General features: G+C 45.7%; 1 protein-coding gene across 6 annotated transcripts in view; it reads right to left on the bottom strand.

Annotated features, from left to right (window-relative positions):
* ITSN1 (intersectin 1) overlaps window positions 1–27,754 on the bottom strand; it is a 112,609-nt gene that overhangs the window by 24,212 nt on the left and 60,643 nt on the right. For all 6 annotated transcript variants that reach the window (XM_056488802.1, XM_056488794.1, XM_056488812.1 and 3 more), the window contains 11 exons: window positions 26,492–26,616; window positions 25,344–25,570; window positions 24,304–24,425; window positions 17,779–18,023; window positions 15,942–16,101; window positions 14,395–14,600; window positions 13,663–13,745; window positions 11,907–12,073; window positions 7,957–8,002; window positions 4,374–4,495; window positions 1,952–2,066 (listed from right to left, as the gene is read on the bottom strand). In XM_056488802.1, coding sequence (XP_056344777.1) covers window positions 1,952–2,066; window positions 4,374–4,495; window positions 7,957–8,002; window positions 11,907–12,073; window positions 13,663–13,745; window positions 14,395–14,600; window positions 15,942–16,101; window positions 17,779–18,023; window positions 24,304–24,425; window positions 25,344–25,570; window positions 26,492–26,616 — 1,618 coding nt within the window. The remainder of the gene's footprint in view (window positions 1–1,951; window positions 2,067–4,373; window positions 4,496–7,956; window positions 8,003–11,906; window positions 12,074–13,662; window positions 13,746–14,394; window positions 14,601–15,941; window positions 16,102–17,778; window positions 18,024–24,303; window positions 24,426–25,343; window positions 25,571–26,491; window positions 26,617–27,754) is intronic.

The raw sequence follows: 27,754 nt of genomic DNA, 5'->3' as shown, positions 1-27,754 counted from the left end.
GTGCCCACTCCCTGGGAGCCTGAGCAGTGCCCAGCACCCTCTGAGGGAAGAACTTTCCCTAAAATCCACCCTGAGCCTGCCCACACAGCTCCAGGACCCTGCAGTGCCCAGAGCCCATCCTGGGCTCAGCTCAGCCCCCCCAGACTGACTCAAATCCCAAAACGTTTCATGGAATCCCAGCAGGGCTTGGCTTAGAAGGGACCTTAAAGCCCATCCAGTGCCAGACTGCCATGGACAGGGACACCTTTCACCATCTCAGGGGGTTCCAACCTGCCCTGGAATCCCCACCAGGACTGGTCAGGGGACATAATTGAATTTCCACTATTGGAAGCTGCATAATCCAAAATAAAGCCAATGGTGATGTCCTTGTTGGCCCAGTGAGGTTTTCAGAACAAAAAATATTGGAAAATCCAAGAGAAAATTAAGGGAACTGGACAAAAAGCACCCCAGGCTATCCAGGCTGCACCCTGGTTCCAGCAGGGATTTTCTGTTTCCTTGCAGTGGAACTCATCCAGTCTCAGAATAGAGCTGGTTCTGCTCACTTCTCACAAAGCAGCTCCCTGAATTCTCTGAAGCAGCAGGACTGTTTAGTTAAATAAACAATCCCCTCTATTTCTCTGCTGCTTTCTCTCTGCCAGGCCACAGGGCTTCTGGTTTTTCCCACCAGACATCAGACTTCTCTTAATGAGCCTTGCTGGCAGCTTCTCTCCAGTGGATTAAACCTAAAATTTGCTTTTATTTTCATCCTTAAACCAAGCCAGCAACTTACTTCAATTTGCCAAACAGCTTCTCTGGTTTTTTGGTTTTTTTTTAATTACAGTTTAATTAAGATTTTGATGTTCTGCAGGCTAAAAGTGTTAACATTTTATTCTGTAAAATTTAGCATGTGGGGAAAGTCCTAGATTGTCAAACCTGAAATAATTTCAAAAACATATAAAAAAAAATTATTGTATTTCCTTGTGAAAGGTTGTGTCTCAATGCTGAGCTACCATTCTAAACCTGAATTGGAGACTTTGTGGATCTGTAGAGCAACCACCAGTTCCACAAAGACAGGATCATGGAATGGGATGCGGAAAGGCCCCTCCAGCCCAACCATGCTGGGATTCTGGGATTCTGTTCTGTCCTGTGTCCTTCCATAAACCCTCAAGGGCAGGAGGAAAGTTCCCTGCCCCCCATGGGGGTTTGTCCCATGTCACCCCAGCACAAACAGGGGGTTCTGCAGGAACTCAGGGGTCCTGGATCCTCCTGAGCCTTCCCTGCTCCTGCTTCACTCTGGGATGGGATGGGATGGGATGGGATGGGGGATGCAGGAACACCCCAGAAGCTCTGAAGCTCCCCACCCCTCACAGCTGAAGACCCACCAGAGGCACAGGGTGCTGAGCAGGGTGCAGAGCAGGGTGCAGGGGTTGCACAGCAGAGGTGGGAGGGCTGCAGGGCAGGGTGCAGAGGGTGCAGAGGCTGCAGGGCAGGGTGCAGGGCTGCAGGGCAGGGTGCAGGGGCACAGGGCAGGCTGCAGGGCAGGGTGTAGGTGTGGCAGGGCAGGGTGGCAGAACTGCAGGGCAGGGTGCAGGTGTGGCAGGGCAGGGTGGCAGAACTGCAGGGCAGGGTGCAGGGGTTGCACAGCAGAGGTGGGAGGGCTGCAGGGCAGGGTGCAGGGGTACAGGGCAAGGTGCAGGGGTACAGGGCAGGGTGCAGAGGGTGCAGGGGTACAGGGCAGGCTGCAGGGCAGGGTGCAGAGGGTACAGGGCAGGCTGCAGGGCAGGGTGCAGGGCTGCAGGGCAGGGTGCAGAGGGTGCAGGGGTACAGGGCAGGCTGCAGGGCAGGGTGCAGAGGGTACAGGGCAGGCTGCAGGGCAGGGTGCAGGGCTGCAGGGCAGGGTGCAGAGGGTGCAGGGGTACAGGGCAGGCTGCAGGGCAGGGTGCAGGGGTGCAGGGCAGGGTGCCAGGCTCACCTGAGGCTGCTGCAGGCCTGGGCAGCTCGGTGGGGGTGCTCTTGCTGGTGCCAGGGCTCAGCAGTTTGACATAGTTGGCGGGGAACCAGCCGATCTGGCGCTTCTTGCCCCGAGCCTGCAGAGACAAGAGCCAGGCCCAGAGCTCAGCTCAGCAGGGAAAAGGGCTTGGGGAGCAAACACACACCTGCTCTGGGGCACTAGCTGAGTATTATAATATTAACACACAATCTTATAATTATTTTGAATTAAACACTTGCTCACAATGTAAAGAATTACATTCCAATGTAAAGAGTTACATTTCAATAGATCCCCAGTTTGTGACAGTTTAAACAGAGATTAAGAATCTAAATTTCCTCTTTTCTTTTACAGAAATGTATCCAAGCTTTTCAATGCCTTGTGCCACCAAAGCAGGAAACCTCATCCTGTTATCTCCCCAAATCCCATGTCCACTGCAAATCAAATCCATAAAAATTCCATACACAAGGAAGGTTCTTCCACAGTTTTGAATCCCAACTTCTAACGCTATATCAAGAATGATTTTAACTGTTTATTCTCTCTTTGGGTTAGAATAAGGTTGGCATTTTGGGCAAAGAGAATTTTGCCTTTTAATGCAGATTGTTAACTTTGATGGGAAAAAAAGTAATCTAAAGGATTTCCTGTTCTTGAACTAATTTCTTCCCTGTCTAAATCTTTACTAAAAAAGAAAACACTTGATCTAAAATCTGTTTAGATAATTTAAGATATTTTTGAAACTACATTAAACCAGCAATGTAATGCTTAAAATATTTGTTTTATTTTCCCTTCACTCTGACCCCCAAGTGTGGAGCAGGTGAATAAAAAGAACAGTCAGGGATTGCTAACAAAATAAAATAAACAGAAAAAAACCCAGTTGTAAAACCACATGTAAGGCATTCAAGTATCTAAAATTACATGTGAGTATTTATACAACCAGAATTTAATTGTTTCAGAGCCTCACAGCAGCTGCTCAGTGATAACTCTGGCAGAAGTTTCTTTTTTGTCTTAAAATACATTTAATGGAGACTCTTTAAAGCTAAAAGTTACCAACAGCAAAGGAATCCTGGAAGAGGACTTCTCCACAAAAGATGAAAAAAACCTCACCAGGAAAGCCAAAAAGGGCAGGTACAAAGTGTTAAAAACAACTGAATTAGTCAGAGATCTGCACTGTACAGATAAATCAATGGCACTGCTCCATCTCAAATGTCCTGCTGAGAACCCCAAACCAAACAGAACCTCCTTTGGGGGGGCCAAATTGTCAAGTTCTACTCTCAAAAATTCTATTTGGATCTGGGAGGATCCAATGCAGCCAAACCAAGGCTGAGCTCCCCTCCTTGCTGAGCTCCTGCTGCTCTCCTGCCTCCAGGTTATCCCAAAGCCAGCACAGCAAGGTGGGGGATCCTGGAAAGGTGTTTGATTGGTTTTATCTGTGTTTTGAATTTATCTGTGTTTTGGAAAGGTGTTTGATTGGTTTTATCTGTGTTTTGGAAAGGTGTTTGATTGGTTTTATCTGTGTTTTGAATTTATCTGTTTTTTGGAAAGGTGTTTGATTGGTTTACCTGTGTTTTGGAAAGGTGTTTTACTGGTTTATCCATTTTTTGGAAAGGTGTATTATTGGTTTATCAGTGTTTTGGAAAGGTGTTTTATTGGTTTCACCTGTTTTTTGGAAAGGTATATTATTTGTTTACATGTGGTTTGGATTTACCTGTGTTTTGGAAAGATGCTTTATTGGTCTATCTGTTTTTGGAAAGATGTTTTATTGGTTTACCTGTTTTTTGGAAAGGTGTTTTACTGGTTTATCTGTTTATTGAAAAGGTGTACTATTGGTTTACCTGTGTTTTGGAAAGATGTTTTATTGATTTATCTGGTTTTTGGAAAAGTGTTTTACTGGTTTATCTGTGTTTTGGAAAGGTGTTTTATTGGTTTCACCTGTTTTTTGGAAAGGTGTTTTATTGCTTTATATGTGGTTTGGATTTATCTGTGATTTGGAAAGATGCTTTATTGGTCTATCTGTTTTTTGGAAAGATGTTTTATTGGTTTACCTGTTTTTTGGAAAAGTGTTTTATTGCTTTATCTGTGTTTTGGAGAGGTGTTTTATTGCTTTATCTGTGTTGTGGAAAGGTGTTTTACTGTTTTTATCTGTGTTTTGGAAAGGTGTTTTGTTGGTTTATCTGTATTTTGGAGAGGTGTTTTATGGGTTTATCTGTGTTTTGGATTTATCTGTTTTTTGGAAAGGTGTTGTCTTGTTTTTACCTGTTTTTTGGAAAGGTGTTTTATTGGGAACTGCTGCACTGCAGAATGTTGTCAAATCTATTTATCGTTGACACGTTCAGCATTTTGAACTACTAAGAAAAAGCTTTTTTAAAACAGAATTTTACTAGGAAAAAAAAAAAAAAAAGGAACTAACTTGGAGCTCTCCTTCCCACCAACCACCTGGATTCTTCTTTCTGATGAGAATCAACTGGCCAGGAGCAAGAGTCAGCTGTTCTGGGCCTGTTGCTGTGTAAGAGGCAATAACTTGGGCAATTTCTGTTGAAGCAGAGGAGCAAAGAAAAGGTTAATTTGAAAAAATCTGAACACATTTTATCCAACATTAATTCTGTTATAAGACTGTGTTATTTCTTTCCATAAAATTATCATGGATTTATGTATTTCCATGAATGCATGTGGTAACTGTAAAATCAGTGAGAGGCTCAGAGGAGAGAGCACTACAGGAATAAATGAATAATAAACCAGAGGTGCAGCAGCTTTATGGCAGGAGATCAAAAAAAAAAAAAAAAAAAAAAAAAAAAAAAAAAAAAAAAAAAAAAAAAATAATAGGAACTGTACAGCTCTTAAAATCCAGTATTTTCCAGTAAATACATCTTTGCACTGAGCGCCCTAAGAAGAGGAGACACATTATTATTATTATTATTATTATTATTATTATTATTATTAAGAAGAAGAAGAAGAAGAAGAAGAAAGAAGAAGAAGAAGAAGAAGAAGAAGAAAGAAAAAGAAGAAGAAGAAAGAAGAAGAAGAAGAAGAAGAAGAAGAAAGAAAAGAAAGAAGAAAGAAGAAGAAGAAGAAGAAGAAGAAGAACTATACAGCTCTTAAAATCCAGTGTTTTCCAGTAAATACATCTTTGCACTGAACTTTCTAATTAGAAAGAGGAGACACATCAATGACAAAACAATGAAGTTGCACCAAGAGGTGCAAGTTAAGGCTGGCAGAATTTTCCAACAAGGAATGTTTTCCAAAAGCAGCAGACAGGATTTCTCAGGAAATCTCAGTTCCATGGAGATCTCCCAGAACAGGGGCTCTGCTGGGAGCTCCCAATTCCAGGAATTCCCCAGAGCAAGTGTTGGGGTTTCCTCTGCTCCACAGCACCTGTGGAAAGGCAGGGACCAGTTCTGGTGCCCACAGGGTAAAGCCAGGCTTGGATCCAAGTGGAGCTGCAGGAATGGAGGTGGTGTCCTCCCAAAATCCAGGCTTGGATCCAAGTGGAGCTGCAGGAATGGAGGTGGTGTCCTCCCAAAATCCAGGCTTGGATCCAAGTGGAGCTGCAGGAATGGAGGTGGTGTCCTCCCAAAATCCAGGCTCAGCCTGTCCCCAGGGCACGGGCAGGGGGAGGGGACACGAAGTTTCACACACATAGAATTTCACACAGAAAGTTTCACACACAAAGTTTAACACACACAAAATTTCACACACAGTATAACTCATACAAAGTTTAACACACACAGAATTTCACACAAAGTATAACTCATACAAAGTTTAACACACACAGAGTTTCACACACACAAAGTATAACTCATACAAAGTATAACTCATACAAAGTTTCACACACACAAAGTATAACTCATACAAGTTTAACACACAAAGTTTCACACACACAAAGTTTAACACAAAGTTTGACACACACAGTTTAACACACAGTTTCACACACAGTTTAACACAAAGTTTGACAAACACAAAGTTTGACACAGTTTCAGACACACAGTTTCACACACAAATTTTAAGTTTCACACACAGAAAGGTTAACACACACAAAGCTTCCCAAAGTTACACACACAGTTTCACAGTTTCATACACAGATTCACACACAAAGTTTGACACACAAAGTTTCACTCATACAAGTTTAACACACACACAGTTTCACACAGAGATTCACACACAGTTTCACCCACATAAAGTTTAACACACACAAAGTTTAACACACACACAAAGTTTCACACACACAATGTCACACACACAGTTTCACAGATTCACACACAAAGTTTCACCCACACAGTCACACACACACAGTCACACACACAGTTTCACACAGATTCACACACAAAGTTTCACCCACACACAAAGTTTCACCCACGTAAAGTTTAACACACACAAAGTTTAACACACCCAGAGTTTCACCCACACAAAGTTTGACACACGAAGTTTCTCACACACAGAGTTTCTCACAGTTTCTCACACACAAAGTTTCACACACAGTTTCACACACACAGTTTCTTGGTTTCTCACACACAGTTCCTCACACATAAAGTTTCACACACACAAAGTTTCACACAGATTCACACACAGCAGGTGTCACACACAAAGTTTAACACACAAACTTTCACACACACACAGTTTCTCACACAGTTTCACACACAGAGTTTCATACACAAAGTTTCTCACACAAAGTTTCTCACACACAAAGTTTCACACAGATTCACACACAGCAGGTGTCACACACACAAACAAAGTCTCACACACACAAAGTTTAACACAAACTTTCACACACACAGTTTCTCACAGTTTCACACAAACTTTCACTCACACACAGTTTCTCACACACAGCTTCACACACACAAAGTGGGGCTGGTGCTGCTGGACCTCCCCTGTGGGACCCAGGACACTCACTCATCCCTCAGGGATTCATTCCAAAGCTGGAGAATCCACAAACCCTGCAAGGTTGGGAACTGAGGGAGGGGTTGATGCAGGGAAGATGCAAAGAGAGCGGAAGGCCAACATGGAAATGATCAAATGTCTGATGTGAAATTTAGAAGGAAAAGACCATCAGGAACCTTAAAAACCATCAGAGAAGCATTTGAGATACAAATGAGCAGCATGAGGAGGGTGAGGAGCAATCCCAGGGCACTGCAAAGGACTCAGGAATCAACTCCAGCAGAACCTCTGTCAGCAGAGAGAGGCAGGACAGGGAGCCAGGCAGGGGATGGAAGGCCTGGGGCTGAGCTCTAAAGGTGCTTTGAACCTGGATCTGGGATCAGCAATCACATTCATGGAGTCAGGGAATGGTCTGGGCTGGAGGGACCTCAGAGCTCACCCAGTGCCACCCCTGCCATGGGGACACCTCCCACTGTCCCATTGCTCCAGTCCCAGTGTCCAGCCTGGAACTGAACATTCCAGGGATCCAGGGGCAGCCACAGCTGTGCCAGCCCTGCCCACCCTGCCAGGGAACAATTCCTGCCCCAGATCCCACCCAGCCCTGCCCTTTCCAGCAGCAGAGCTGTGCTCCTGGCCCAACACCTCCCTGGCCTTGCCCTCACCCAGCACTGACTCTGCTCTTGGTTGTTCTCTGCTTAAACCTTCCACTCTCCTGCCAGCACCTGCTGGATTTAATAAGAAATTCCTGCTCCTGTCTTCTGCTTTCACAGCTAAGAAACCTGGAAAGGCTTGGAAAGCCAGGACAAGGGGGGAATGGCTCCCACTGCTGTGCTGAGCAATCCAAGGGGAAGTTTGCATTCACTTCTGCAGATTTTTATTCTCTAGCTACATGTTATTTAGTGATTGACACACTAGAATGATTAGAGGATGGATTATTTTATTACAGATACATTCTTCATTAACTGCATTTATTCCAGTTATTTTATAATGGTTTTCATCAGTGCAAATTACTCCAAGATGACCAAGAGCAAACAAACTCAGTTTTCATGGAAAAGGTGTTGTTGCCATTGAATTAAACACTTAAGAACAGAGAGAAGGTGCTGTCACAATATTTGACTCACCAGGTTTCTTCCCTAAGCTTCCTGTTTTCCCAGCTGCTCCTGGAGCCTTGAAATGGAGAACAAGATGCAAGTTTAGCACTCAGGTTTCTTTCTCCAGTACATGAAAATGATTTACAAAGCTGCACTCAACACATTCAACAAGCATGGGAGTCAAAAACTCACAGGGAATTCTGTTCTTAGAGAAATCCTTCATATTTTAGATATCTGGGAATAAATGCCAAGCATGAAGTGGATGATTTAATGCAGAAGTGCAGACTTTTATTCCCTTTCATGGGCTGCAAATACCAAAGCAGATCCCATTTGTAATTCCAAAGCAGATCCCATTTAATTCCAAGGTAGATCCCATTTGTAATTGCAAATCCACATATCTACAGAATGGGAATTCTGTGGAGCTGAGATGAAACAATAGGAGTTTTCATCTCTCCAAATAGCTGGATTGCAAATATTCCTGAGAAATTCTCTGCACCCAGACAGGGTGAGGTGAGGGATGAACATCAGCATCCAAGGGATTGGGAAGCAAAGCCTTTGAACAAACACAAGGAATCCTGGAAAACCTGACATCAGTTCCTGCCCCTAAATAATTCCTGCAGTTCCCCCCCAGGTCCCTGCCAGTTCTGTGTCCTGCAGTAAAGAGGTCTGAGGTGGAGAACAGCAGCTTAAATCTAAACTGCACTGAGGTCAGAAATGCTGGGGAGCAGAAATTTCTCTTGCCTTCAACAATTCCACCTCCCTCAACTTCACCTCCTTCACCTTCAGGATCCTCCTTACAAACTTGGAGCCAGCATCAAACCACCTGAAGGTTTCCACAGAACCCTAAATCCTCTCTGGGAAAGGACAGTTTCCTCCTCTGTATTCTCCCTGTCAACTGCTGCTGTGAAAACTTGGGGATTGTGGCAGAAATGAAACTGAGGAGTAACTAAAGAGCAGCTCAGTGGCTGAGAGAAAAGGGCCATTCAAACCCAAGTGTTGGTTCTGTGCCACCCAGAAAATGGATTATCAATTCATCCTCAGCCTGCCTTGATGTCTCAGTGCTCCTTTTAATCCTGTCAGACTATTACAGTCACACCCCCCAGGAGCTGCAAATCTGCCTCTCCTCCCTGCACTGATTCTCCCCAGATCCCCACCCTTCCCTGCACCCCTGTGAGCTGGGTGAAGGGGCAGGGACCCAGGAGAGCCCCACAGGGGATCAGGGACAAACCCCAGAGCAGCTCTGGGGACAGGGGACATGGCCTTGACAGCCCCAAGGACTGACAGGGTGGTGCCAGCAACTCCTCCTGCCCTGGGAGGTGTTTGGGTGATGTCAACAATTCCTCCTGCCCTGGGAAGTGTTTGGGTGATTCCAGCAATTCCTCCTGCTCTGGGAAGTGTTTGGGTGATGTCAGCAATTCCTCCTGCTCTGGGAAGTGTTTGGGTGATGTCAGCAATTCCTCCTGCTCTGGGAAGTGTTTGGGTGATTCCAGCAATTCCTCCTGCTCTGGGAAGTGTTTGGGTGATGGAGCAATTCCTCCTGCTCTGGGAAGTGTTTGGGTGATTCCAGCAATTCCTCCTGCTCTGGGAGGTGTTTGGGTGATTCCAGCAACTCCTCCTGCCCTGGGAGGTGTTTCTGGCACAGGAACACCCTCTGCCCTCCTCAGGAAAGTGCCTGGACCTTCAGAGAACCCCTCCTCCCAAACACCCCTTGGTCAGGATGCTGCTGGATTAGAAGCTCATGGACAGACTAAACAGGCTGGGACATCATCTTTACTGTGAAACAGATGATTTTAAAATAGAAACTTCAAATCCACCTTGACCAGACAGACTCTGAATCCTCAGTGCAAGAACAGAAGGAACACACAGAAAAGTCCTACAGCCCTTCAATAAATAACTAAATTCAGAAATAAGGCATTCAGTAAATAATTCAGTAAATAACTCAGTAAATTACTCAGTAAATTCAGAAAGAAGGCATTTAGGATAGTCCCCATTTCTGGCCCACCCAGGAGATGGAGAAGCATTTCCTATTCCTTCTGCTGAGAGAAAGCCCAGCAGTGAGGACAGACCCTGCTCTATGTCCCCCTGCACACCTGGGCCACCCACTGAGCACCTGAGGGCTTTTTGTGACAAGTGATGGAGTCTCTGAGCCAGCAGAGCAGAACTTGCTTTGGCAATTTAATAAACCCCAGCAAGGATTTGCCAATTGTGTTGTACAGCAGGACCTTCAAATCCCAACTCGATCCATTCAGGGATTATTTTCTGAACCCCTATGCAAAGTCTTTAAATCAGATGTCTTGAAATTGTTGTTTCCAAACCCCCCTGAGCTCCATCCTCACAGAGGGAATTCTCAGTGTCCAGAATAAAATCCTGTATCCATCCACCTCCCCTGAGGAAAACCCTCAGAATGGGCCATTGTGCCACTGCTCCTCTGAAGAACAAAGACTTTGCCACTTTTTTAATAAACTGAAGCTTGAAGGAACAAGGAATGGTTTATTTAGCACCCTGAGGTGAATGGGCACAGCCTGGCACAGAAGAACAAATTTTACAAATTCTTCTGCTGTAGAAACCATTGAGATTTTGAGTCATCTCTAGAAACTCTGCCCTTGCTGCTGAAAGATCACCCCTGCTTTTCTTTGGGCTGTCAATAGTGCAGAACACATGAAATGATTTCTCTTTTCAGAGCATTTTCCAGGCCCAGGCAGCTGTCCAAGCACAGCAGCACATCTGAGTGCCCAGGGAGGCAGGACTCTGAAATCCTCTGCAAAACCTGGCTCTGGGAGCAGCTGGAGAAAACCCAGGCACCCACCTGGAGCCAGCTCCTGCAGGAACCTGCTCCTGCAGGAACCCTGGGATGATCCCAGGGGCAGGGGCTCCACCAGCCCTGGGCTGTTTGAGCTGAAGGTGGGATTTGCACCAGCAAAAAGGGCCCTTGGAGCAGGTTTGGGTGAAGTGCACTGACAGAAACACCAAACTGAGCTCTCTGAGAAAAGGGGACTCAGAACTGAACACCTGAGCTCTCCACAAGGATTTGCCACCAGGGTCCCAATCCCTGCAACACTGAACATCACTAACTACAAGGTTTTTAATCCTGGCCCAGAGGATGCTGCTGGAATTTCCTGACACTGCAGAAATTCCCTCTTGAAAGGTTTCCTACAGCTGCAGATTTCACTGCAGGTTTTATCCTCTGCCTTTTCCAGCAGCAGGAATGGTTTTAGGGAGTGACTCTGCTCATGCTCTGTGTTGCAGTCTGTCACTGTGTTCTTGTGCATTACCATCCAGATTCCCCACAATCCACTGATTTTTATTAATTTACCTTTAATCCCCCACTATTCCAGAGATATAAACCAGAATCCTTCTCATCAGCTTGTGTACCCAACTCTGAATCTAAACAATTCCTACTGGGAGATAAATTATTCTCTCAAGCCAGATAAATGAGAGAACACCTCTCTTTAGAATGCCTAAAAAGAAAGAAAAATCCTCCCAAGAACAAGGATGTGTTCTGTGGAATTATTTCAAGAGAAAAAGATGAAACATCTATTAAACATCTCTATTATTCAGTCAAGAACTGTCAAATAAATACAGTAGTTAGCAAAGTTTTGGTGCAAAATTTGTTCTTGATTGCAACAAATGATAGGGGGAAAATATAATGGACTGAAATATTACTGTGTAGATTTTTGGTATTTTTTTTTAATAATAGCATTGAGATAGAGCTCAGGCATTAAAAACTTACCAAGGCAATAAAACAAAATCATTGTTTGGATCACTGTCTAAGAATCTGCCAAGTGCACCACTGCTGCTGGCATTATTTGAATGGAAGATCCCCCAGGTTATTGACAATATTAAATTGTAAAATGCAATTATTTTTGTTACTGTGTAGTTTTTCCTTTCCAGCCTCAGTCAGCACATCTGCAATGTACTTTGATTTCCCCTACGACTGCCTTGCAGCTACCACTACAACCCCAAAGAAAACATTTCTCTACCTCAGAATCTTTGAGTCTCACATAATTAGATGGGAAAACTCCTGATTTATCACCCAGCGTTCCCGTCCACCAGTCACCATCTTTCTTTGTCACCAGGATCAGGTCACCTTGTTGGAAAGTGAGGTCCCCCTGCTCCGAGCTCTCGTAGGTGTACATGGCAATGTACTCTGCAAAATGCAAACACAGCACGTGGAGAAGCCTGAGAAAACCTCACTCAGATCAGGGCTAGGCAAAAGGCACATTTATTATTTATTACTCAGCAAAACATCAATATTCAATGAGTAAAATGGTGTCTATCAGAAGTGAATAGGATCTATTAAAAGGCTGCCTCAGGAGGGGCTGTATATCATTTGCTATTATAATTTAATGTATATAAATCATTGATTTAGATATTGAACATGCTTCCCAGTGGTTTCTGCTTTGTGCTGGTGAGTGGAATTTTCAGAGGTTGGGATGCATCTTAAAAATCACCTTCTGCACATCTTCAAGCCTCTCAACAGGAGATGTCAAATCTCTGCTTTATTGTTTCTCAAAACCACAGCTTTTGGAAGTGTTCCTTTGTAATACAAACACCACACCTGAGAGATCCCACCTGGGACAAGACTCTGCCTGCCCACAGTTCCTTCTCCTCAAACACAAGGAAAATCAGAACAAGGTGATTTTTAAGGTCCCTTCCAACCCAAACCAGCTGGGATTCTCTGGAATATTCACTGAGCAAGAGCAGCTGTACTTTGAAATAATTGATTATCTTCCTTTTCTCTGCTCGTCTCCTTTCAGGTTCTGTGCTGCTCAAGCCAGATGCAAATTAAATGTAAATGTCCCTGAAACTGTACCTGGAATTGCAGTTAGAAACTCCAGGTGTGCTGCAGGGACAACACACAAATGTTCACCTGTAACCTGCATTTGGATTAACTGATCTCTGCCTGTGATTTAATTAATCTGCACTGGAGGGGATTAAGATTGAGGCAGCTCATGAGGGGACATTGGGCTCTCTATGAAAACTCATTCCAGATCAGAAAATGTTACCAAAATAATGTAAAAAACCCAGAAATATTGGGAAAAGTACAAACTACAAAAGGTATTTTTATATCTTTTGTGATATTTGAAATTATTCCTTCTCTATAAACAACATACAATAACTGTTACTCTAACATTAATAATTCTAAATTACTCTATAGGCAAACTGATTTGCACATGGATTTTAACAGCACAATGTGATTCCTGATTTTGGTAAAAAGCAGAGTTCTTGTGTTGGATCTTTTGGAGATTGTCACTGCCTTCATTAAGAGCTTTAATGAAACACTGGAAATGAGCTTTGGGGGAAATTAAAATATTTACCAATTCCTGACACCATGGACATATGGTGCTGATTGGGCCCTCTGTGAAAATTCATTCTAGATGAGCAAATATTACCAAAATAACGGCAAAAAAATAGAAATACTGGGAAAAGTACAAACTGCAAAAAATATTTTTATATCTTTTGTGATATTTGAAATTATTCCTTCTCTATCCACAACATACAATAACTGTTACCCTAACAATAATAATAATAATAATAATAATAAAAAAAAAAAAAAAAAAAAAAAAAAAAAAAATAATAATAATAATAATAATAATAATAATAGTTCTAGATTAATCTAGAGGCAAACTGATTTGCACATGGATTTTAACAGCACAATCTGACTCCTGGTTTTGGTAAAAAGCAGAATTCTGTGTTCAGTGGCAGAGAAGGAGCTGCCAGGCCCCCAGGACTCACCTTCCCCTGACATGGCTGCCTTGGCTGCTGGGGATGCTACTCTTTTCAGACTAGCAGGGCTTTCTGAGGAACCAGAATCCATGCTTTAGAAGAAAATAATGGTTATTTAAGAAATTCAATCTCTTCAGAAAAATTATTATTATATTTCAAACTCGAAAATGCACCTGCAACCCCCAAGCAACTCCCTGGGTTTTCAAAGAAGAGACAGTAAATGTGTAAAATAAAGCTTTGAATCCAGTGGTTTGTCATGGTCACATTTGAGCATCTGCCTTAGATACAAAATTTTCTGCATCTCCTCAGCAAAAGAAATGATCTAAAATCATTCTTATTTGTATTCCTAATGCTAATGTTGCCTTCACATTACAAAAAAATGAGATTTTAAATGTTTAATCCTCCAAGAATAATGAGCAGTGACTTAGATTTGAGGAATAACTTTTAATTTTGGGCAGAGACTAGCTCTGACTTAGAGCTGTACTTCAGAAAGTCCAATACACTCATTTTGCAATTGCAAGTCACATAAAATGAAGAAGGTTAATTAATTTTTTGGTAGTGAGGCACAAGTAGAACTGAGGTCAGTTTTCTTCTTGCTGACACAAATTTTCAGGATTGGAAGCCAAAACCCTCCAGATAAAAACAAGAGCCCTTTTAAAGGGCAGAACTTTAAAATTCAAGTGTGCAACTCTTCCTATTTCCCAGCAGAGATGTAAAGGAGAGGAAAAGCAAACAAAATACCTGGTGGATTTCCTGATGGGGCCTGAAATGAGTTTCACATAGGATTTGGGGAACCAGCCCTTCTGGCCCTGCACCTCCCCAAACCACCACATGTCCTGCTGCTCCAGCACAGTGATCACATCATTCTTGTTGAAGTTCAGGTGGTTGTCCTTCTTGGCTCTCCAAGGATACAGAGCCTGGGCTTGGAGCCCCTCCACTTTCTCACCCTGCAGAAAGAAAGAGAGGAGTCAGTCATGCTCCACCTTCAGCAAGAAAGCTGCTTAAGGAATTACATCCTTAGGCTGCTTAGACAGCAACAGACTCTGTCTCAACTAAAGCAGCAGTTCAACTTCCAAAGTAATTCCAGAAATGTTTCTTCTGTCTGTTTACACATCATCAATGCAATGCAAGATTAAATTAATTCCTTTTACTTAAGATACACATGTAATAAATAACCTTTGTGAAGCTGCTTTGGCAGGATTTATAGTCCATTTAATGGAAAATGATTCTTTGCTGCACATTTCTTTTTGCTCTGGGGTAGATGTTTAGCACTTCCCAGAACACATGAGCTCCCAAGAACAGTTTGTGTTCCACTGAGGAAAAGGAAATGCCTGAACAGAGGGACAGAATTCAGCTGGGAAGCTTTGCCACTGCTATTCCACTTAACCCACTTGGGAGTGAAGTTTGTCACCGAGTCAAGAAAGGCCCAAGGAAGTGACCCAAACCTGGACCACCAAAATCTCAAAAAGCCACCCCAGACCAGAAAAACTGCTCTGTGTGAAATTCTCCCCCAGATGTTGCTAATGGATCAAATATCCATGGAATGGTTTGGGTTGGAAGGACCTTAATTTCCACCCAGAGCCACCCCAGCCATGGCAGGGACACCTCCCACTGTCCCAGGCTGCTCCAGCCCCAGTGTCCAGCCTGGAACTGGGCACTGCCAGGGATCCAGGGGCAGCCACAGCTGCTCTGGCAATTCCAGCCCAGCCCCTCCCAGGGAACAATTCCTAATTCCCAATATCCCATCAAACCCTACTCTGCAGCCATTCCCTGTGTCCTGTCCCTCCATTCCCTGTGTCCTGTCCCTCCATTCCCTGTGTCCTGTCCCTCCATTCCCTGTGTCTGTCCCTCCATTCCCTGTGTCCTGTCCCTCCATTCCCTGTGTCTGTCCCTCCATTCCCTGTGTCTGTCCCTCCATTCCCTGTGTCTGTCCCTCCATTCCCTGTGTCTGTCCCTCCAGCCCTTGGCAATTGTCTCTCTCCATGTTTCCTGCAGCTCCTTCAGGCCCTGCAAGGCCACCCTGAGCTCAGCCCAAAGCTTCTCCTGTGCAGGTGAACAATCCCAGCTGTGCCAGCCTTTCCTCCCAGCAGAGCTGCTCCATCCCTCTGCTCATCCTGCTGCTCCTCTGGGCTCTGCAGCAGCTCCAGCTCCTCCCTGGGCTGGGAGCTGTGCAGGTGGGACCCTCCCTGTCACCCCTCCCCTGTGTCAGGTGAGTGGTTTAATGCCCAGGTAAGATTCCCACTTGGCTCCCCAAGGCTTTGAGGAGATGTGGGTGCCCCAGAGCTGACCTGGCCCAGGACAGGGGACGGGGAGGAGCCTGTGACAGTGGCAGGGGTGAAGGCCGAGCGCTGCCGCAGCTGCCCCGCGCTGGGCACGGTCAGGGAGGGCTGAGCTGCCCAGGCATCCCAGTTATCACTCTCTGCCTTCTCACTGCTGTTTGCTGGCCAGCTGCAAAGCAAATAGAAAAGAATGATGTCATTCCTACTGTTTTTAACAGTAAGAACAAAAAAAAAAAAAGACATGCAGAACAAATATTTCAATATTTTGCATTAATTTCTTTTCCATGAGTGTCCCTGAGCACCTGGACTCCAGGTGCAGCAGTGGTTAACCTGGTTAACCACAACCTTGCCTTCAAAGACAACCACAAACTGAGCTCCCTGTCCTTGCCACTGAAGGACAGGTTTTTATTTCAATTCCTAGCTGTGTCCCAACAAATATACTCATTTTGCAGTTGCAAGTCACATAAAATGAAGAAGGTTAATTAATCTTTTCTTAGTGAGGCACACGGAGAACTGAGGTCACTTTTCTTCTTGCTGACACAAATTTTCAGGATTGGAAGCCAAAACCCTCCAGATAAAAATAAGAGCCCTTTTAAAGGGCAGAACTTTAAAATTCAAGTGTGCAGCTTTTCCTATTTCCCAGTAGAGAAGTGAGGGAGAAGAAAATAGGAGTTCAAGTAGTGCAGGCTGCATTATGCACAGTGGAAAGAGAAATACAAATAATTTATAATTCTTTCCAAAACTGCTCTGAAATCTTCCCCCCTGCAGGTCACTGACCTCTCACATCCCTTTCCTTTAGACACAGAATCATGGAGTGGTTTGGGTTTGGACCTTAAAATCTCACCCAGTGCCATGGCAGGGACACCTCCCACTGTCCCAGGCTGCTCCAGCCCCAGTGTCCAGCCTGGCCTTGGGCACTGCCAGGGATCCAGGGGCAGCCACAGCTGCTCTGGGCACCCTGTGCCAGGGCCTCCTATTGATAAATCAGTTTATAAATATGGATTTCATGGCCAAAGGATAAGGAATTGCAGTTGGTAAAAGTGCCCAGTGCACAGAGTAAAGACATCCAGGGAAAGGCATGTGCTCAAATTCCATCAGTTTTACTGATGATGTCATCAGGAATTAAATCACCTTTTCATGTCATTTCTGCCATTAGCATATTATATATAACAATAAATCCTTAGGCTGCTTAGACAGCAACAAATACAGACTCTCTCCCAACCAAGCAAGCTGGAAGCCTTCAATAAGGCTTGGTTGCAATTAATGGAGGAGAAAGGGATTTAAGAGGTTGCAGTATCTGAAGGGGCTCCAGGAGAGCTGGAGAGGGATTGTTCATCAGGAAGAGAAGTGGAGGGCAAGGGGGAATGGCTTCCCACTGAAAAAAAGGAAATTGAAGTGGGAGATGAGGAGGGAATTGTTCCCTGGCAGGGTGGGCAGGGCTGGCACAGCTGTGGCTGCCCCTGGATCCCTGGCAGTGCCCAAGGCCAGGCTGGACACTGGGGCTGGAGCAGCCTGGGACAGTGGGAGGTGTCCCTGCCATGGCAGGGGTGGCACTGGGTGGGGTTTAAGGCCCCCCTGAGCCCAACCCAGTCTGGGATTCTGTGATTCCAAGGCAAGTGAACACCTTGGGGCTTCCCCCACACTCACACCCTCACCTGGGGCTGTCTCCTGCTCATGCTGTGCCCAGGCAGGTGTGATGGGAGCAGCCTCAAACCCCCCAGGGCTGCAATTTCAACTGATTCCTACAGAAAGCACCTTTCAACTAATAGAATTATTTTTATTTTGCACTCCTGTGCTCAGTGCCAAAGGATCCCAGGCTGAGGGGCTCAGCAGCACCCAGACCTACGTGGAGCTGAAGTCTGCCCAGTTGTTGGCAGCTGCAGGAGCCTCTGCAGGGGCAGGGGCTCCCAGGGCAGTGGAGCTCTCCTGCACAGACACTTTGGGAGCAGCAGAGGGCTCAGCCACGGGCTTGGCAGAGGCTGGAACTTCACTGTCTGGAATTCTCTCAGCATAGTTTGCAGGGAACCATCCAGTTTTCCCCTTCAGTTCTCCACCAAGCCACCCTGGCTCTCCAGTCTGGCTTTCATCCACCTGCAGACACAGGAAGTCAGAGAGTTAACACACACACCCTGCAAATTGAAATTTTACTGAAAACACCCATCTCCTCTGCAGTCATGAACTTCTTGCAATGCAAGAGGGCTTCACAATTGCCTTTTGGGGTTTTGGGGGGTTTTTTTCCATATTGAAATGACAGAACCACAGAATGGTTTGGGTCAGAAGGGACCCTAAACCTGTCCTGCTCCATCCCCTGCCAGGGCAGGGACACCTCCCACTGTCCCAGGCTGCTCCAGCCCCAGTGTCCAACCTGGAACTGAACATTCCAGGGATCCAGGGGCAGCCACAGCTGCTCTGGGAATCCATCCCAGCCCCTGCCAGGGAACAATTCCTAATTCCCAATATCCCATCAAACCCTACTCTGCAGCCATTCCCTGTGTCCTGTCCCTCCATTCCCTGTGTCTGTCCCTCCATTCCCTGTGCCCCAATCCCAGTCCTAATCCTAATCTCAGTCTCAATCTCAATCCTAATCCCAATCCCAATCTCAATCCTAATCCCAATCTCAATCCTAATCCCAATCTCAACCCTAATCCTAATCTCAGTCTCAATCTCAATCCTAATCCTAACCCCAATCTCAATCCTAATCCCAATCCCAATCCTAATCCCAATCCCAATCTCAATCCTAATCCTAATCTCAGTCTCAATCCTAATCCCAATCTCAATCCTAATCCCAATCCCAATCCCAATTTCAATCCCAATCCCAATCTCAATCCTAATCCTAATCTCAATCCTAATCCCAATCCTAATCCCAATCCTAATCCCAATCTCAATCCCAATCCTAATTCCAATCCCGATCTCAATCTCCCAATCCTAATCCCAATCTCAATCCTAATCCAAATCCCCATCTCAATCCTAATCCCAATCCAAATCCCAATCCCAGTCTCAATCCTAATCCTAATCCCAATCCCAGTCTCAATCCTAATCCTAATCCCAATCCCAGTCCTAATCCTAATCCCAATCCCAATCCCAATCTCAATCCTAATCCCAATCTCAACCCCAATCCCAGTCCTAATCCTAATCTCAGTCTCAATCTCAATCCTAATCCTAATCTCAGTCTCAATCAATCCTAATCCTAATCTCAGTCTCAATCTCAATCCTAATCCAATTTCAATCCTAATCCTAATCCCAATCTCAATCCTAATCTCAATCTAATCTCAATCCTAATCCCAATCCTAATCTCAATCCTAATCCTAATCTCAATCCTAATCCCAATCCTAATCCAATCTCAATCCTAATCCCAATCCCAATCCTAATCTCAATCCTAACCCCAATCCCAGTCCTAATCCTAATCTCAGTCTCAATCTCAATCCTAATCCCAATCCCAATCTCAATCCTAATCCCAATCCCAACTCCAATCCCAATCTCAATCCTAATCCCAATCCCAATCCCAATCTCAATCCCAATCCTAATCCCAATCCCAATCCTAATTCTAATCCTAATCCGAGTCCCAATTCCAGTCCCAGTCCCAATCCCTGGGATGGATCCCTGTCCCTGGGGATGGATCCCTGTCCCTGGGGATGGATCCCTGTCCCTGGGGATGGATCCCTGTCCCAGCAGGGATGGATCCTTGTCCTTGGGGATGGATCCCTGTCCCTGGGGATGGATCCCTGTCCCTGGGGATGGATCCCTGTCCCAGCAGGGATGGATCCCTGTCCCTGGGGATGGATTCCTGTCCCAGCAGGGATGGATCCCTGTCCCTGGGGATGGATCCCTGTCCCAGCAGGGATGGATCCCTGTCCCAGCAGGGATGGATCCCTGTCCCTGGGGATGGATTCCTGTCCCTGCAGGGATGGATCCCTGTCCTTGGGGATGGATCCTTGTCCTTGGGGATGGATCCCTGTCCCTGGGGATGGATCCCTGTCCCAGCAGGGATGGATCCCTGTCCCTGGGGATGGATCCCTGTCCCAGCAGGGATGGATCCCTGTCCCTGGGGATGGATCCCTGTCCCTGGGGATGGATCCCTGTCCTTGGGGATGGATCCCTGTCCTTGGGGATGGATCCCTGTCCCTGGGGATGGATCCCTGTCCCTGCAGGGATGGATCCCTGTCCCTGCAGGGATGGATCCTTGTCCTTGGGGATGGATCCCTGTCCTTGGGGATGGATCCTTGTCCCTGCAGGGATGGATCCCTGTCCCTGGGGATGGATCCCTGTCCCTGCAGGGATGGATCCCTGTCCCTGGGGATGGATCCCTGTCCCTGGGGATGGATCCCTGTCCCTGCAGGGATGGATCCCTGTCCCTGGGGATGGATCCCTGTCCTTGGGGATGGATCCCTGTCCCTGGGGATGGACCCCTGTCCCTGGGGATGGATCCCTGTCCTTGGGATGGATCCTTGTCCTTGGGGATGGATCCCTGTCCCTGGGGATGGATCCCTGTCCCAGCAGGGATGGATCCCTGTCCCTGGGGATGGATCCCTGTCCTTGGGGATGGATCCCTGTCCTTGAGGATGGATCCCTGTCCCTGGGGATGGATCCCTGTCCTTGAGGATGGATCCCTGTCCTTGGGATGGATCCCTGTCCCTGGGGATGGATCCCTGTCCTTGAGGATGGATCCCTGTCCTTGGGATGGATCCCTGTCCTTGGGATGGATCCCTGTCCTTGGGGATGGATCCCTGTCCTTGGGGATGGATCCCTGTCCCAGCAGGGATGGATCCCTGTCCCTGGGGATGGATCCCTGTCCTTGGGGATGGATCCTTGTCCTTGGGGATGGATCCTTGTCCTTGGGGATGGATCCCTGTCCCTGGGGATGGATCCCTGTCCCAGCAGGGATGGATCCCTGTCCCTGGGGATGGATCCCTGTCCCAGCAGGGATGGATCCCTGTCCCTGGGGATGGATCCCTGTCCTTGGGGATGGATCCCTGTCCTTGAGGATGGATCCCTGTCCCTGGGGATGGATCCCTGTCCTTGAGGATGGATCCCTGTCCTTGGGATGGATCCCTGTCCCAGCAGGGATGGATCCCTGTCCCTGGGGATGGATCCCTGTCCTTGGGGATGGATCCCTGTCCTTGAGGATGGATCCCTGTCCCTGGGGATGGACCCCTGTCCTTGAGGATGGATCCCTGTCCCTGGGGATGGATCCCTGTCCCAGCAGGGATGGATCTCTGTCCTTGAGGATGGATCCCTGTCCCTGGGGATGGATCCCTGTCCTTGGATCCTCAAAGGAGCTGCTGACAAAGTCCTTTGTTGGGGCCATTTGTTGACTCTGTGCCTCCCACTGGAATTTGCATCCACCCTCCCCTTCTGGTGCAAACCACTCCCTTATCCTGTTCCCCCTCCTTGTCTCTCAGCCCCTGGCAGCCCAAGACACCCCAGAAATAAAAGCACTTTGTGCTTGACCTGTTCCATGTGCTTTTCCTGCAGTGCAGAGCACAATTTCCACTGCAGCAGAGATGGGGAAGCAGCAGGATGGGAGAGGGAAGGGCAGAGCTGAGGGTGGATCAGGGAGAAGGGATTAAAGCTGAGGCTGGATCACCCCACAGGGCAGGACTGACATCACCACACACACAGGACACCAACAGCACTGGAAAGGCAAATCTGGGATGTGGAGATGCTCTAAAAAGAGCATCTTTGAGGTGAGGCACAGACTTACAGAAACCACTGGGATTCTCCAAGAATAAGAAAAAAAAAACCCAACCAAAAAGTTTTAGACCCATCCAATGAATGTCTCTTCAGGAGAGGGTTTGAAGCTGCAAGAATTCTAAAAGAGCCCATGAGGACACTCAGATCTCTGCTTATTCAACCCAATCAAGTTCTCTATGTACACTCATGAAAAGGAACTTTGAAGCAAAATTTAAACTTCATAATTCATATCAGCTCTGGTTTATTCTTCATCCAAATACAACTCACATCTGGTTCTGCAGTACCATACTGAAAGTTTAAATAAATTCCTTTGGATCTTTTTAAAGCTATTTGGTTTCAATTTCCTCACATTTTTTACACCCACCATCCACAAATCCCAACAACAAACCTAGATTATTTTAATCCAAAATACAACCAGGCTTTAAATGTACACCTGAATAGTGAATTACAGAGTGTGGGAGGTTGTTTTTATTTATTCAATTGTACTTTAGAGCCACAGCTGGCAACTCCTTAATTCTGAGCTTGGATTCCAGCCAGGATTCCAGCCCAGGATTAAATCCAGGATTCCAGACCAGGATTCCATCCAGATTCCAGTTCAGGATTAAATCCAGAATTCCAGCCCAAGATTTTAGCCAAGGATTAAATCCAGGATTCCAGCCCAGGATTCCATCCAGGATTCCAGCCCAGGACTAAATCCAGGACTCCAGCCAAGGACTGGGATCCAGCCCAGGGATCCATCCAGGATTCCAGCCCAGGATTAAACCCAGGATTCCATCCAGGATTCCATCCAGGATTCCAGCCCAGGATTAAACCCAGGATTCCAGCCCAGGATTAAACCCAGGATTCCATCCAGGATTCCATCCAGGATTCTAGCCCAGGATTAAACCCAGGATTCCATCCAGGATTCCAGCCCAGGACTAAATCCAGGACTCCAGCCAGGATTCCAGCCCAGCTCTGGGCTCTGGTGGCACCTCCTGCCCTCCAGGACAGAACCACTGGTCCAGGATGGGTCAGAATCTGAGTTCCAGTGTTTGGAATCTCCCTTTGTGTGAGGACAGCCATCCAAGGAACAGGGATTTGGTGGGACAGGAACCTCCCAGCTGGAGTTCAGCTCCACTGACATCACCTCACCTTCACCCTGAGCCTGCAGATTGCTGTTTTCCAAGGGAAGGAAGCACTGGGACCTTTGGGAGCACAGGACAAACACAGGAGGGTGAGGGAGGAGCCAAAGGCAGCATCAAAAGCAAACCCTGGTGCAGGGTGTCTGAATTACTTTTGATAATGAGCTGGGCTTTGTTAATTTGAGCCCTGCTGGGTTCAAACCCAAGGGAAGCAGCTCTGGGGATGGGATGGAGCCTCCCTGGCAGCACTTACCCTTTTCACCTCCAGGACAAGCAGGGATGCAAAGCAAGGCAGGGTTAGAGCCCAGCTCAGCCTGACCACAGCAGCTCCCAGAGCCCTCAAACCCCCAGGATTAATTATGGTTTAATAATTAAAGAGCCCCCAGGATCCTGCTTTCATTATGGGCAAAACAACTGAAATAAAGGCAGCAGAGAGGGGTGACCCTGCTGGGGCTGAGAGGGTTAAAATGGAGCAACAGATAACAACACTCAGATGGTCTCAAAGTCTCTATTTAAAATATGTGTAGTGCTCCTTAGAATCACACAAATTTTATTTCCCTGCAAATCTCTCTTTAAAAATTATTTCAGTTCTAAATTTAGAATTATATTTGGGTAAAACATTATTTCCCTGCAAATCTCTCTTTTAAAATGATTTCAGGGCTCCTTAGAATCACACATTTGAATAAAAATGTTCTTTTCCCTGCAGTAACAGGGATAAACATGTGCAGAACTGCCTAGAACTACATATTTTGAGGGAAAATTTTATTTTCACTGCAAATCTCTATTTAAAAACGTGTTAAATGCTTCTTAAAATCACAGCTTTTGGGAAAATTGTTATTTGCCTAACAGTGATCAGCCTTGCCCACAGAATGACCTGTAAATTCTATTTCCCAGGGAAACAAGGCATCCCAGAATTTCCCAGCAGCCTCCAGAGTCTCCTGTCCAACATTTCAGCTTTCCCTGCTGCAGTTTCCAACCTGCTGTGTCCTCACCAGAGTCCTCAGCACTGACACCAGTCAGGATTCACTCTGGATTTTCCAGAAACCCATTCCAAGGTCACAAACACCCAATAAGTAAAAAGCCAAACCAACCCCAAAAGGTTCAATTTCCCAGAATAGATATTTTAAAAATAATAATAATTATAATTTAGGGGAGTGTACAAAGTGTATTTTTCCAAAATCCACTGTTAGTAAATTGAGCTAAAATGTAAAAGCTCTTAAAATCAATTTTGTTAAACACTGTTGGGAATACACTTCCCCCAGTGAACAATATTTAAGAATTCCCCCAGGAATTTTCATTCTGCATGTTAAGAACATACTAATGATTAATTAGTATTAATATCCACTTAATCTCTGCAGCCATTAAATATAAATTAGAGAGATAAAAGCAAACCTTGCTTCAGAGTTTGACACAATACACTGACCACATCCCTGAAAAACTGCAGATTATTGTCTACCAACACACCTGCAGGCAAATTTTGGGGATCTGAAGTTTCCTTTCTTGCCATACAAACTGCAATCAGCCCTGGATTCCCAAGGACTGTCCCAGTCCCTGCTTACCATGACAATGTCTCCAGGCTGGATGGTGATCTCGTCGTGGCTTCTGGATTCAAAAGGATACAGAGCTCTGTAATACACTATTTTTACATCCTCCTGAGCAGAAATGGTTAGAGGAGCTTTCTCTGAGCAAAGGAAACAAACACACAGATACAGAGAGAAGAAATCAAACCAGCTGATTTGTAAAAATGGGAAAATGGGGTGGAAGTGGAGACAGGAATCACCAAACCTGGCAGGGTCCGCAGAAGTGCCTTTATCTCCTTGTGTACAAATATAAAAATTTATTATTGAAATACCATTTTCTTATTATTTTCTCCTGTAAACAACAGGGAAAATCACAGAAACACAGAATGGCCTGGGTTGGGAGGGACTTTAAAGCCCATCCAGTGCCATGGCAGGGACACCTCCCACTGTCCCAGGTGGTTCCAAGCCCCAGTGTCCAACCTGGCCTTGGGCACTGCCAGGAACTGGGAATCCACAGCCCCTCTGGGCAGGATGTGGTCATCAAAGTGATGAAATCCTCTGGATAAATATTTAAATCAGTTTTCCACTCCCAGACAGCTCTTGTGTGTATCCAAGCCACTTAAAAGGGAAGCAGGATTCCCAATACAGGCAAAAATCAGGATACAGTGCATGGAAAAAGCTCTCAGCTGAAAGTGACTGTGAGAGCAGAAAAAGGGGGAGGAAATCTTAGATTTCAGGTCATTTGTCCAGTGAACAAAGGAAGCAGGAAAGGAAAAGGGTGACTAAACAACATATTGTTCCTGCTCTGAAAAATCCCAAAGCATGTATCCCACACCAAAATAAAAATAAAACTACAGAAACAGTTTTTGACAGCTTGCATGCAGCCTCGTCCAGCTGAGATCCCCCCTCCCCTGCCCTGCAGTCTGAACAGCAGGGCAACAACAGTGATGCCTCTCAGAGCCATTCTGGAGCCTGGAACTCAATCCATGCATTATTTACTTTACCAAGACTCCCAGCCCAGCCCTGAACTTGTGTTAAATGGGGAAAGGCAGAGCTGAGCTGTCCCAGAGCAGCCCTACCTGCATTGGACCAGGGAGCCTGGCCAGGCTTGCTGGGCTCCTGCTGGGGCTGGAAGAGTTTGCTCAGCTTCTCCTGCATCTCCTGTTTCCCCTTCTCCTCACTCTCCCTCCTCTTGGGTAGCTCTTCCCTTTTTTGCTTGTCATCTTCCTGGGGTTTTTTCTGCCACTGTGGTTCCTCCTCGGGCTGTCCCCGCTCCAGCCGTGGCTTGTCCCGGTCCTGGACCCTCCTGGGGGACATTGTGGGGTTAGAGCCACTCAAAACCAAAGCCACCAAAATTCTGGGTCATCTCCAGCACCAAGTGTCCTCTTCAGGGCTTTTCTGTGCCCTGACTTCATTTTGGTGAGTTATCAACCACTCCCCAGGTGCTGGGAATGACTCCCAGAAATCACAGACTCATGGAATGGTTTGGAAGATCCATCCCAAGGCAAGGCTCCAAACAGCCAAATCAAAGAGAAAAGCAGGAATCAGAACATGTGGCCATCCTTATCCTCATGTTGAGGGGAAAGGAGGAGAAGTATTTCCAATTTTACACAGCACTCCAGAGAATTATTGGGAATAGTTCCCGTTCCCAACTGCCAGAGTTAGCAAGTCCTCCACCAGAGGACAAGGCATCAAGAAATGAATAAATATTCTCTGCTGGAAAAAAATTGCCCCAGTAAAGATAACTCTGAAGGATGCCCAGAGTGCTCCAGTGTGTTCCATGGTCTATTCCACCCCTGGAATTCCTCCAGAATTAGAGACAAAGGCCTGAGAAGCAGCAGCTCCTCACACACTTGGGGTGCTACACAGAACAGACTTTGTCCAAGGACAACGTGAATTCTGGGAAATTTTATCAGGAATGTGAATTCCTGGAAAAACAGTGTGAGGAAAAAAAACTAATTCATGGAATTCCAAATCCCTGGGGCTGGAAAAGCCCTCCCAGCCCAGGCAGTCCCAGCTGTGACCTGTCACCCTGAGTGCCACCTCCAGGTGCCACCTGCAGGGATGGGGACCCCAAACCTCCCTGGGCAGTTCCAACCCCTGAGCTCCCTTTCCATGGGGAAATTCCTGCTGCTGTCCAACCAATCTGCTCCCCTGGAAGTTTTGGGCACACAGGAATATTTTCCAGGAGATGCCAGGGGAGATTTTACATTTAAAGCAGTTTTACCTCTGAGCTTCCTTTTGCTTTTCCAGCTCCACTGTCTTCCTTTCCTGTTCCTTCTGTTTCAACCTCTCAGCTTCCAAGCTCTTCTGCTTCTGGAGCTGCTGCTTGTTATGGATTTCTCTCAGCTCCTGGATTAAAAAAAAAAAGCAAACAGGTGTAAATATCCACTCTGGGAATCAGAACTGCTGCCCCAAAGAGGGGACAACACCTGCCAGTGGTTGGGGATCTCTCAAACTCACACTCCTGCCAAATGCAGATGTTTCAGGTTCATCCTCAGCTTTGTGAACCACCTACTGCTTTCCTATTTTTATTCATTCAAGGGTTAGGAAAGCAGAAAACCTTTAAATGGGACTCTGAAAAATGGACAAAGCTTAATCTGAACAGTCACTTCTGTTTTATTTTGTTTGTTGGTTTCTGGAATTCATTTATTAAATTCCATACACAAATCTGCCCTCTGAGCTCTCACAACAGCAACTCTCAATAGGTTTCATTTGCTAATTAATGCTGATTCACTAAAGAACCTTCAGGGCTGGTTTATACAGGAGACTGAAATCCTTAAGGAATGTCTTTGGGATGAATCATGAGACAGAGAGTATTAATCATATATAAATCAGTTTTTCTTCAATTGTCTGAAGAAAAGAGAATATAAATAATAATGATAATGTAATAGTTTCCTCAAGATTTGTTCTCTGCATTAACATCTATTAACACAAATCCAACTTTATCTGGAATTTCTTTGCATAACCTGGAATTTTGCATCTGAACTGTTCAGCATTACAGTAGAAAAAGGGAAAATTTATCTATCACCACTGAGGATTTTCACTGAAAACAGTTCACTTCAAAAACTGGTATCTTTTCATGAAAATATGGTACAGGTGAAACTGAGACAGTTAACCTTGGAAGTATTAGGATGGATTTTTGAAAATTCACAATCTGTAAATCACAGGAAGTTTTCCTGTCAAACTCCTCATGCACTGACCCAAATGAGAAAATTGCATAAGAGACAAAAAAATAAATGGAAGTGATTCAGAGCCACTGGATACACGGATGAAAGTGTCAAAAGGGAAGCTGGTCCTTGTGGCCCAGGTCTCAGTTTTATTTCATTAATGCTCCTCAGTTTTAAATTCAATGAAAACTGAACTCAGCATCATTAAAGAGAGAATCAGTTCTCAGGGAAGTTGGAATTAAAGAGACATTTAAATAATCATTTAAGTTTTCCACAGCCATTTTAACACACTATTCCCTCCCAGCCAAGCTGATGTGTAT

The sequence above is a fragment of the Oenanthe melanoleuca genome, chromosome 1 (assembly GCF_029582105.1).
Source record: "Oenanthe melanoleuca isolate GR-GAL-2019-014 chromosome 1, OMel1.0, whole genome shotgun sequence".
In the NCBI taxonomy this organism is placed as follows: domain Eukaryota; kingdom Metazoa; phylum Chordata; class Aves; order Passeriformes; family Muscicapidae; genus Oenanthe; species Oenanthe melanoleuca.
Note: the sequence above shows the minus strand (reverse complement) of the source record. Positions and strands in the feature narration are given on the sequence as shown.